General features: G+C 33.4%; 2 protein-coding genes across 2 annotated transcripts; one reads left to right on the top strand and one right to left on the bottom strand.

The window, feature by feature from the left end:
• The first annotated feature begins 2,380 nt into the window (after positions 1 to 2,380).
• On the top strand, positions 2,381 to 5,973 carry LOC100795810 (probably inactive leucine-rich repeat receptor-like protein kinase At3g28040). The gene is made up of 2 exons (XM_003518624.5): positions 2,381 to 4,209; positions 4,296 to 5,973. The coding sequence occupies exons 1-2, from the start codon at positions 2,663 to 2,665 to the stop codon at positions 5,770 to 5,772; spliced, it is 3,024 nt and encodes a 1,007-aa protein (XP_003518672.1). The 5' UTR covers positions 2,381 to 2,662; the 3' UTR covers positions 5,773 to 5,973.
• A 943-nt stretch (positions 5,974 to 6,916) lies between these two features.
• On the bottom strand, positions 6,917 to 10,913 carry LOC100795273 (eukaryotic translation initiation factor 3 subunit H-like). The gene is made up of 12 exons (NM_001254033.2): positions 10,778 to 10,913; positions 10,601 to 10,680; positions 10,094 to 10,210; positions 9,891 to 9,994; positions 9,677 to 9,743; positions 8,790 to 8,923; positions 8,666 to 8,714; positions 8,214 to 8,285; positions 8,031 to 8,132; positions 7,893 to 7,960; positions 7,404 to 7,556; positions 6,917 to 7,226 (listed from the first exon to the last, which is right to left on the bottom strand). Exons 1-12 carry the CDS (start codon positions 10,791 to 10,793, stop codon positions 7,169 to 7,171), a joined length of 1,020 nt encoding a protein of 339 aa, NP_001240962.1. The 5' UTR covers positions 10,794 to 10,913; the 3' UTR covers positions 6,917 to 7,168.
• Between the last annotated feature and the right edge of the window lie 1,867 nt (positions 10,914 to 12,780).

Here is a 12,780-nt window from a genome sequence, read left to right as displayed (position 1 = left end):
TTTCCAATCAGTGGGAGAAATCCAAAACAAAAAGAAATTTGATTGGGAAGAGGAAAATAAAAATAAAATAATAAACGCTAGATGCTAACGAACGCATGGGGTCGAGAAAAGAAGTATGCAACCGTTCGAGGAAACAAGTTTGAAGACTCGTCACTGATGAGAAGAACACTGAGTTCAATGGAAGTTTGAGATTGATGGGTGGTTGCATACTTCTATTTGTCTTGCACAATAACTTTGTATTTGTATTTTTTCACAATAACTTTGGAATAAGTAATAAATATTTTCTACTTTTATATACTAACAAAACAAATTATTTTTTTCTTCTAAACTATGGGTATTTTACATATAATTATATTTGAATCGAATAAAATTATTATAAATCATAAAATTATTTCTATCTTTAAATATTTAATATAATTAGATACTCAGAATTTGAACTTTAAATCTGTGGTTAAACTACTGTAACAAAATAATTTATTTGTTAAAGGTATAAAAGAAATTAGACTTATAATACATAGAAATTAAATAAAAAAAACATTTCATTCTCACTTCCAGTGCCAGTTTCTTAAGAGTAAAATATCATAGCTTGAATTAAATGCGATGGACAAGTTGCACTAGAAAAGTACAATTAATATATGACTTGCTTGATCTGATACAGTCCACAGTCCAGTTTGCTGTATATTGATGGATTCTAGTAGACTTGGATTCATAATAAAAAGGAGATGTACACAATAATGCACTCATTGCACGGGTGTTTTCAAACTTTTAAAATGATTATAAATAAATGGATCGATTTCTCTATGATCAGGAATTGCATGGAGCATATTTTGGATGATAATGATAATAGTATGTTAATTTTTTATATATAAATTTGCGCATTATACATTTCTAACATTGCATCAAGTCTAAAGATTTAAATAACAAGAAACATACTACTAAAATGTTAACTAATTCTTATATCAACCAGCATTGCAATTAAAAATAGTTTAAAATGATTGATGTGTCATAAAAATAAAGACTTAGCCTAACGTGTTAGTTTTATGTCTTGAGCTCTGAATTTTATATATTAAAATACAATAAAAATAATTATTATGATAATAGATATATAAGAGAAATACCGATAACATTATTTTTACTATATTTTTTATTATTGGTTAAAATTGATTAGAAATCATAAGATTTTGTAGGTCACATTTTTTTTAGTTTCTCTCAGTAATTTTGAAATTTTAACGTATAACAAAGAGAAAGTTAAAAGAAGAGTGTTGCTAATAATATCCTCAATATAGATAATAGAAACATTCCTAGCCACACACACAAAAATTAAAAAAAAAATTGGAAAGCTACCTTACAGTTGGAAATTCTACCTAAAGTGAAGATATTCACATAAAAACTCCCTAATAATATTTCTTCCTACTAGAGTTAAACAATGGGAAAAGTGGTAGTTGTCATGGATTGCCTTACTTTCGAAGGTGATGATATACTGAAAAGTGAATCAGCTTCTTATTTTCATTACACATGAAAGCAACATGATTTTTGTCACCTATTGTTGTAGGATCTATTGATATATACCAAGGCAGTATTATTATAATGGAGTGATTTATGACTGAAACTAAACGACATTAGGAATCAAACAATTCTATATATGATGTAGTTAAATTATTTAATTATCTTGAATATAAATTTATTGTTCTCATTTTTATTATTTTCTTTGCTTTAGCAATATAGACATTTTCTACACCCACCTTAATTAATGTTGTACTACTCATGCTATATTATTTTTTTATTGCAATTATAGCAAATGAAATTAATACAGTATTATTTTTCATCTGAACTACAATCTCTCTAGCTCTCTCTCTCTCTAATATTCTACCAGGATCAAGATTCTTTTCTCTAGATTGAAGGACAACTATTTTTTTTTCCTCGATCAATTTTAAAATCACCAAAGAAAAATAAACGACATAGCATCATGCAGTGACAAGAGTTGGAAGTATCATAGTATCTGTAATTTTAAACTACAAGAAGGGACCTTTTTAAATAGACTGTTAGCTCCTCCTCATAGAAGCATCAAGATCATAGCATTTAACAACAATATTCTCACCAATAAAATACTCTTCCCCATTTGAATGATAGTAAAACTACAAAAAACCTCACAGGGAAATAGTAACACACATATACACATGCATGCACACAAAATTATTCTTCAATCCACATTAAAAAAAAATGAAAGAAGCATATGAACTCTCTCAATATTTGAAAACAAGAGAAAAGGAAGGCACAAGGAGGTAGAGTAGAGGTTGTAGGACGCGACAAAGGCCTTGTAAGGGTGGCAATATTTGTCAGTAGGTTAGCCACGTTTGTTGGACCGAAACTGTTTGATCACGGACTACACTAACAATACCATATTCACCCCATTATTGGCTTTCTCAATGACCCATCTCTCACCCCATTTGGGTAAAATATTCTCTTCTCTTGAGCACACATGATGTAGTATCGTTTTCGCTTAAAGTAGTGTAACTAACATCTGCCAGTCATTACAGTTTTCACATACTATGTTATCCCTAAAGAAAAAAAAGAAGCCATAGTTAACTACTAACTAAAGTCTAAAGATAGAAATATAACTCCATCAACCTCAGCAAGAGGGAGAGAAAGAAGAAGAAGAAGAATGAGCAGTTTTCAGTTTCACTTGAGAGTTTTGAGTTTGCTGATTTCAGTTTCATACTTGCTGACGTGTTTGGGGAACAATGACATACCTGTCCAGTTGAATGATGATGTTCTTGGCCTAATTGTGTTCAAATCAGACCTTGATGACCCTTCTTCTTATCTTGCTTCATGGAATGAAGATGATGCCAATCCATGTTCATGGCAGTTCGTGCAGTGCAATCCTGAGAGTGGAAGAGTTTCTGAGGTCTCATTGGATGGCTTAGGACTATCTGGGAAGATTGGAAGAGGTCTTGAGAAGTTACAGCATCTAACGGTATTATCCCTTTCTCACAACAGCTTGAGTGGGAGTATTAGCCCATCACTTACTCTTTCCAATAGTCTTGAGAGGCTGAACCTTAGTCACAATGCTCTTTCTGGTTCCATTCCTACTTCTTTTGTGAATATGAATTCAATAAGATTTCTTGATCTTTCAGAGAATTCATTCTCAGGACCAGTCCCTGAGAGTTTTTTTGAGAGCTGTTCTTCCCTTCACCACATTTCTCTAGCTAGGAACATATTTGATGGACCAATTCCTGGCTCACTGTCTAGATGTTCCTCATTGAATAGCATTAATCTTTCCAATAACCGTTTCTCCGGTAATGTAGACTTCAGTGGGATTTGGTCATTGAACAGGCTTAGGACTTTGGATCTATCCAACAATGCCTTATCAGGGTCTTTACCTAATGGAATTTCATCCATACATAACTTTAAAGAGATCTTATTACAAGGTAACCAGTTTTCAGGTCCATTATCCACTGATATTGGATTCTGCCTGCATCTGAGTAGGTTGGATTTCAGTGATAATCAGTTGAGTGGAGAACTACCTGAGTCACTAGGGATGCTAAGTTCTTTGAGCTATTTCAAGGCATCAAACAATCATTTCAACAGTGAATTCCCTCAATGGATTGGTAACATGACCAATCTGGAGTACCTAGAGCTCTCAAACAATCAGTTCACTGGAAGCATCCCACAGTCAATAGGGGAACTGAGATCACTGACTCACCTGAGCATTTCAAATAACAAGCTTGTTGGAACTATTCCATCATCATTGAGTTCCTGCACAAAGTTATCTGTGGTCCAGCTCAGAGGTAATGGTTTCAATGGCACCATTCCAGAGGCTTTGTTTGGCCTAGGATTGGAGGACATAGACTTGTCCCATAATGGATTGAGTGGCTCAATTCCACCAGGATCAAGCAGGCTCTTGGAAACTCTCACCAACTTGGATCTTTCAGATAACCATCTCCAAGGGAATATCCCTGCAGAAACTGGTCTTCTTTCAAAACTAAGATATTTGAATCTGTCTTGGAATGATCTTCATTCTCAGATGCCTCCAGAATTCGGCCTCCTTCAGAACCTGACGGTTTTGGATCTTCGCAACAGTGCCTTGCACGGTTCAATTCCAGCAGATATATGTGACTCAGGCAATTTAGCTGTCCTCCAACTTGATGGAAATTCATTTGAAGGGAATATTCCGTCCGAGATTGGAAATTGTAGCTCTCTTTACTTGCTGTATGCATCCTATTTCTCAAGCTCTAGTATCATTTTTCTTACACATCTTTTTTGGAAGATACTAATTCCTATCTATTTTTATGCAGGAGTTCGTCTCACAATAATTTGACAGGTTCAATTCCAAAGTCCATGGCAAAGCTAAACAAGCTCAAAATCCTCAAGCTGGAATTTAATGAGCTTAGTGGAGAGATACCAATGGAGCTTGGAATGCTGCAGAGTCTTCTTGCTGTGAACATATCCTACAACAGGCTCACAGGCAGGCTTCCTACAAGTAGCATATTTCAAAACTTGGACAAAAGTTCATTGGAGGGAAACCTGGGTCTTTGCTCACCCTTGTTGAAGGGTCCATGTAAGATGAATGTCCCCAAACCACTAGTGCTTGACCCAAATGCCTATAACAACCAAATAAGTCCTCAAAGGCAAAGAAACGAATCATCCGAGTCTGGCCAGGTCCATCGCCACAGGTTCCTTAGTGTATCTGCTATTGTAGCAATATCTGCATCCTTTGTCATTGTTTTAGGAGTGATTGCTGTTAGCCTACTTAATGTTTCTGTAAGGAGAAGGCTAACATTTGTGGATAATGCTTTGGAAAGCATGTGCTCAAGCTCCTCAAGATCAGGAAGTCCAGCCACAGGAAAGCTTATCCTGTTCGATTCCCATTCCTCACCTGATTGGATCAGCAATCCTGAGTCCTTGCTCAACAAGGCATCTGAGATTGGAGAAGGAGTCTTTGGAACACTCTACAAGGTTCCATTGGGATCACAAGGTAGAATGGTAGCAATCAAGAAGCTTATATCCTCAAACATAATCCAATATCCAGAAGACTTTGATAGGGAAGTTAGAATCCTAGGGAAAGCAAGGCACCCAAATCTAATTGCATTGAAAGGATACTATTGGACTCCTCAATTACAGCTTTTAGTGACCGAGTTTGCCCCAAATGGTAGCTTGCAAGCCAAGCTACATGAAAGGCTTCCTTCAAGTCCTCCTCTTTCTTGGGCTATAAGGTTCAAAATCTTGCTTGGAACAGCAAAGGGGCTTGCTCATTTGCACCACTCTTTCCGTCCGCCGATCATCCACTACAACATAAAGCCAAGTAACATTTTGCTTGACGAAAATTACAATGCCAAGATCTCGGATTTCGGGTTGGCTCGGCTTCTGACAAAGCTGGACAGGCATGTGATGAGCAACAGGTTTCAGAGTGCATTAGGATATGTGGCACCAGAATTAGCATGCCAGAGCTTAAGGGTCAATGAGAAATGTGATGTCTACGGTTTTGGAGTGATGATCCTTGAGCTGGTGACAGGTAGGAGGCCAGTGGAGTATGGAGAAGACAATGTGCTGATACTGAATGACCATGTGAGGGTGTTGCTTGAGCATGGTAATGTGTTGGAGTGTGTGGATCAAAGCATGAGTGAGTATCCAGAAGATGAGGTGTTGCCTGTTCTGAAGCTAGCAATGGTATGCACCTCTCAAATTCCTTCTAGCAGGCCTACTATGGCTGAAGTGGTGCAAATACTGCAGGTCATTAAAACCCCGGTTCCTCAAAGGATGGAAGTGTTTTGATGAGATATGCTTCTCTGTTGAACTAGCTTGACATATAGAAAATCTGTGACTATTGAGATTTTTTTTTCTTCTTTTTCCTTTATGTTCTGTATCCTTTTTAATTTCCTTGGCCATTTGGTTTGTGTGGACTGTTCTTTTATGTACAAGCAGATTTTCCTCGTACAAATGGAAATCACTATCATATAAATCCGTATTTCGCAACTCTTGTTTTCTCTTTTACTGATTTCAGTTTATGCTACAAATGCAAACTACAATATAAACACATGATTAAAAGTAGTCACATTATTCATTGGAAAGGACAAATCTAAAAGTCTTGGGCATGAATATGGTTTTGCGGTGTTATTATTTTTGGATGAATAAGTTTTAGGGAAGTTTCCCCAGTTGAGCAAAATGGAATTCAAGAAATTGTCTTATCAATGTTATTTTTTGCATCTGAGTCGAGCAGCGATTAGAATTGAAACAGAACTTGTATATTTTTGTCGAAGTATTTTTTATGCAGTTTTTCATAGAAACACACGTATAATTTATTATGCGTCTTATATTTTATTTTCATTAATAAATTATTGCACTTCTTTAATAAAGAATAAATTGTATTTGTACTTCATTAAAAAAAAAAAAAAAAACAGCGCAAACGAGTGCTCAAAATCCACATCCGAGAGATCATCCCGTAAAATATTCAGAAAAGATGTTAATACAAGTCGTTTTGAATTTTCTTTTTTCTCGAGTGTTTATTCCTTAAATACGCATTCCTCAGCTGAACAGAGCCTGTAGATTTTTTAAAAAATTACTATTGCAAAATGCAAAGCTAACCTGTTTGAAACTATGCACCCAGTAAAAAGAAATAAAGAACTTCTAGTTGTGATTGTTTAGCTGTTAACATTGTAAATTTCTTTCCCTTAATACATAGAGCTCACCAAAGACAAGTAGATTTCCAGATTGATTTAAAATTGAAAAAATTAGTTAAGCCATTAAATCATTAAATGCAATTAAAAATGAACTTAAATCTAAATTATACATTTTCGTTAAAACGTTTTTCATTAGAAAGTGCGAGGATTGGTTTTCCAACGTTAAATCAAAGAGACTTCTTTTTCACCATCAAATTTCTAATCTTACAAAATGTCTTAATAAAAGGTATAAATATTTTCCACAAATAGTTGGTTCATATAACGGGATGCCAAATTTTGTAACATAACTCAAAAGCAGCAAGTGACACCGCATGTATCTCTAAATAACATTATACTGAATACAATTGGATGGGTTCATAAAATAAACAAAAATTGCGTCGCCTTACAAGCATATCCTCTAATATTATACTACCAAATTCGCCATAAAATTCTCATCCTATACGGAAAAGAAATTGGTTCAAACTATCAAAATGACAACAAAAATGGCATTCTCAATCCTCATGCAAAGCCTTCATCAAATAGAGTCTGTTAAAGCTCTGCCCTGACACCCTGCAGAACATGCAACCGAAAATGTAAGGGCGATTAAACTCTATTGGCTAGAGAAGACATACCCATGATGATATAGGAAATAAAATAAAGACAGAAACTTCAAATCGTTAACTCAAGTGTCTTGCTCTGCAAACATGGAAAATAGAGCCTCGTCACCATCAAAATCTAGTCACATACCCATTGATTTGATTGCAGTAGTTGGAAATTTGATTTGTTATGAGGAAGCTCTCCAACCGGGATGGCTCTGGGAGCGGCTTGAAAATTGGATTTGAAGGATCTTCCTCCGGCAAAGGTTCTTCTCCAGCAGCTTTACGAGCCATGTTCTCCGCCCTATTATTACAAAAACCAAAACAGGTGATATGCTAAACCGATAACTCAAAGGAATAAACTTGAAAGATCAAATGGGTAAGTATCCACATTCCACACTTGACAAACTATCCAATAAACCATGAGAAAATAAAACTAGACTCTAAAAAGATTAGATAAACAATATTCAAATACAAGGAATCTCAACTAAAACAAAACCATTAGTTAGCAAAAGCATCCATTCAAATATGTTAAATCATATTTTTAAATCACATAAGACTAATTGCCAATCTATGCATTCTAATAAAAAACATAATGCAGTTATTCATTTGAACAAACACAAGTTCAACTGAACCATACCTTCTCTTTTGAAGCCATGCTTGCTGCTGAGCTTGTTGACGAGACAGGCTCCGATAGTAGAATTGGAACTAAAATAGAAGAAATTTCAGTCAAATACATTCTAAAACAACAACACACTAAATGAAGACCTAAAATAACCTTTTGTTGTTCTAGTGACAAGTCATCCATGCATTCAATCAAAAATTCTGTATTCCTCTCCATTAATGAACTGGTTGACAATTGCAAGCGATCATAATCACACTGCAATGGCACAACAGCATATGTAAACACAAACTAAATATAAAATGACCAAAAGAATCTCTACTAAAGATCATAGATCACCTGGGTGACTGGAGTATCAGGTTCTAGCTCTGTCATAAAGGCACTGATAAGTGCAGAATTTGAAACTTTGATCTGATATAAATTATATATGAAGCATTATCATAATTAATTACAACCTGAGTAAACAACTTAACAAAAATAATCCAAAGCTAATTAATACACTTCCATACAATAATATGCATGAAAAAGTTATTAATCTTAATGCCAATAGCATGTCTAATTCATTCTTAATTGATGTGTTAACAAATGTGACAGACTATTACCATTCTAATTCACCATGAAAAATATGTTTTACAATCATTTCAAAATTTCAATCACCTTACTTCTTAAGATTTAGTAAGTATAGACATTCCATATTAAAAAAGTTAAGAGAAAAAAAAAAGTAATTCATTATATGAAGGACTATTTGGTCAAACCCACTTAAGAGAAAGGCAAATTTTAGAAAAGCTTACCGGTATTTCCTCAAAGATATCCACCCATGATAAGTTCTTCTCCCTCAATCTATTTCACAAGACAGAAAAATAAGAAATCAAGTGGTTCAACTTAAAGACAAGACATCCAAAAGAAAATTCATACTTCTCTCCAGTAAAATTATTGCTGCGATAGAGTTCCATGAATGAGTCAGAAAGCTTCAAGGCCTTCAGAGCTAGAACACCTTGATCAGACCTTGATGGATCATATATTATGCAAACACAGCGTCTAATATTCTCCTGAAAAACATTGCCAAGTTTGCAACAAATGGTCATTTACCAGATTAGATACTTTTGAAAATATTCTTTTCAGCCAAAAAAACAAAATAGTGCACAAAGTACTGCATCCAATAAACTAATTTTTCTGTTTGAAATATCAGAAATCATCATCAGCAATTTATAGTAAGCAAGATATTCTAATCATCTGGTTACACAAATGTAATTTTGTTCGTCATTCTACCTAGTCTACTCAACTTCCCCTATTTTACAAACAGTTGTTTCTACTTCAAAGCAATATAGTAAGCATGTTTGTAAATTTAGCTAATTTAAAATTCTCAGTTAATACTTAAGAGTAACAGAGGTAACCTTCATCCAACAAATTATGCCAATATCTAACACTCTTGATCAAGAATCAAATACTGCCTCATCATCATTAATTCATAATAGGTGCCCATTCTGAAATTCAAATCCTTGGTGGTGCAGACCACATCCTGTGTTAGCCTGTTGTACCTTCTCAAATCTCAATTTATAGTTTCACAGGTTATTATGTGACTTACTGTAATCACCTCCCAATAATGACCTCACTAGACCCAGGGAGAATAGTTAGGAGAGTCGCAAGCAAAATTAAACTCAGTGCATTTACATTAAATATCAAACTATGGGAGCATTAAGTTTCTTTCCCTAATAAAATATAACTATACAAGATACTAACCAAGAAGCCCCAACTTAAGCAAAATGATTCAAAATAAATAAATAAATTGACACATTCATTACCTGGTAGTTCATAAAGGTTTCAATAAGCTCCACAGTCTGAAAGGAGCCAAGCAATGTAGACTGGTACCTAGATTCAGACAATTATCCCACGTGTTAGAGAAGTTATTACAAAAATCATATAGAACCAAATTTCAATCACACTCATAAAACCAAATAAGTTTAAAACACTTGGGCAGGAATCTCATTTGAAAGGTGGTATTTTCATCTTGCGTACCACCCAACGGTGTTGTTGTCAACATTAACCTCCCTCAGGCACCTCATCATTTCAAGCTGATAATTAGCACCATCAGCTTCAATTTCCTCATCCTCTTCCCTCATCTGCAATTTTTAGTAACAGAAACAACGATAACTTTAGGAAGGAAATGTTAATGGATTAAAAAATGGAGAAACAAAAGAAAAAGAAAGGCGATAACATACTGGAAAGGGGAAGCAGTTGGTAACTTCAAGAACACTGCCAACATCCAACCCAAGAAGTTGTCCAGTGACTAAAGAAGGCGAGTGGTCCTTACAATGCTTAATTATCTTCAGAATAACCTATTCAAACAAGGGAAAACAGCACCCTGATTAGTGTCAGTATTTTCTTCACTTTGCAAAAAATTACTGAATGTTGTCTCACAAACGGGGACCTGCCACAAAAACTTTACAAACTTCTTCTATGGTCCAATGTTAACAAACAGAGAGGTACACATAAAACATGAAACCTAGCTAGAACAAGATCCCCATCAGCATAATAGACTATAACGTTAAATGTTACTTAAATGTTGCAATTTCAAAATCCTATATAATTGGTGAAAACAGGTATAGATTAGACTGATGCGAAAACAAATTGAGGCTTAACAATGGACCCTACAAAATTAACCCCATGTAAAGGTAAAATTGTGCAGCAGTGGAGCAATTGAAGTTTGGAAATCATAGAATTGATACCAGTCCTTCAATCTGAACGACTCTGAGAGGCGGCGCGGCCTCCTCTGTAGCGGCGACTTGGAGAAAAGATCTAGCAGGAGCTGCACGCATAAATCGAGACATCATTCAGTGTGTGAAAAAAATAAAAAATAAACCCTAATTTGGTGGAGATTGTAGGGAGCGTAAACGTAAACATACTGGTGGTGGTAGCCATGTTTTGAATCAATGGAAAGGAGCGAAGAATCTGCGATGGTGTTTGAAGGAGGAAGAAACCCTAACGCCGGAGCAAGAGGACGGGGTTTTGCTTACAATTGGGCTCAAATAGTCCACACCTAAAATTACTGTTAGCCCAATTTTTCATTTTAAAATATATAATATAAATGCAAAAATATGATTATGAGGGAAAAACAGATCCAGAAAACGATGAAAGAAGAAAAGGGATTAAAGTTTATGCGTTTTAAAATAAGAGGAAAAAAAACAAAATTTTATTTTATTCAATGTTCATGCAAATCTAATAACAGATTAGATAATATTGATATATCATTTTGTCCAGTATTTCATATGATTTAGATAATAATATGATTAAATATAAATTATGTTCAAATGATAAATTTATTTCTTCGTTAAAATTATAATTTCTCTGAAAAGTAATTTTTAACTTACTTTTTTAGTTTTTAAAAAATATAAAGAAAAATATAATTATAACCATATTATGCAAAATTAAATTTCATTTATGCAATTATTTTTCTTAATTTTTTTTAAAAATGGACTTAAGAGGAGTAAAATATTTTTTTAATAAAAAAGTCTAGTTTAGTTATTGAGTACAATGCATATTTTGATGTAAATTTTCTATTACATACATATAACACAATGTAAAGTTTATGTTGTGCTAAAAACTTTCAAAATAAAAATAATCTAACATAAACTTAGTTACATTGTGTATTTTGAATTTACACCTCTCACTTTTTTTTACAGAACAAAAAAAAGTTTCCATTGTGTTAGATTATTTTTAACATAGTGAATATAAGCTCGTTGTCTTAATTATTAAGAAAAACGCAATGGAAAACTTGTTTCTGCCGTGTTAAAAAAATTATCACAACAGAAACTTTTTTTGTCGAAATATTTTGGTCAAAAAAACAAAAGCAAAAAGATGGGATTTAAATAGGAATGCGGGGTTGCCAATAGCAATTGCCTAAATGTATTGATCAAATGGACCTTAATATTTTATTTTCTTTCTTTTGTTGGATTGACTCAAGTAGAAGCCCAAGAATGAGTAAGTGGTGTTAGGTGGGATCTAAGTGCACTTGGGTGATTTTTTTTTCTTTCAAAATCAATATAACTAAAATTTATTAAATGAAAAAAACTCAACAAAATTCACTTAGGTGATTTTTCTTCTTCTTTCAAATTCATCTAACCTAGTATATGTGTAACACCTTTTTTTTTCCTATTTTCTTTTAATTGCAAAAATAAATATCTAAATAATTATAATTTTATTATATTTTTGTTTGTCACTATTTTTAGTTGATAGTTTTAATATTTATGTTTTCAATTATATTTGAGTCAAGCTAAAATACTGAAAACAAATTATAACTAATTATTTTTTTAAAAAAATATCATGGATTTAGAAAAAATAAATTTGTGAGCTCAAATATTAAAATTATTATTAAAAACTGCACAAATTATTATATGTGTATGAAAATAATTAATTATAATTAAATTAAACCATTAGAAGAGTGTTAAATTAAAGTAAATGATAAAGTGAAGATTAAATTGAATTAATTAAATAATTAGACTAACAAGAAGCTAGTTGGATTGAGAGAGATTATTTTTATTCTTTGGCTTCTAGAATGCCAAACCATGTAAGCTAATAATACATGTCGAATTTACAGTTAAAAATATTACATCCTCCATTCTAAAGCAAATCCAACAAATAAAAAATTAAAAAATATATATATAAAAATAAAAGTCTTAATCTATTGATAAAATTACTTTTGATCGAACATAATAATTTAGAACCAAACATGTTCATAGTTGTTGTAAGATGAGTATCATATTTTTCTCATCTCTCTTTTTCATGCCTCTGCTGGGCCACGAAAATCTCTCCAAAGCCCTAGTCATTGGGGAGCTTTCTCTTGTCTCTTGGTTGGGCTGGTCATTTTTCTTTCTCTTTCCCTGAAGCACAACTAATACAATCTTTTTTT

This window comes from Glycine max, chromosome 2 (genome assembly GCF_000004515.6).
Source record: "Glycine max cultivar Williams 82 chromosome 2, Glycine_max_v4.0, whole genome shotgun sequence".
NCBI lineage: Eukaryota > Viridiplantae > Streptophyta > Magnoliopsida > Fabales > Fabaceae > Glycine > Glycine max.
Note: the sequence above shows the minus strand (reverse complement) of the source record. Positions and strands in the feature narration are given on the sequence as shown.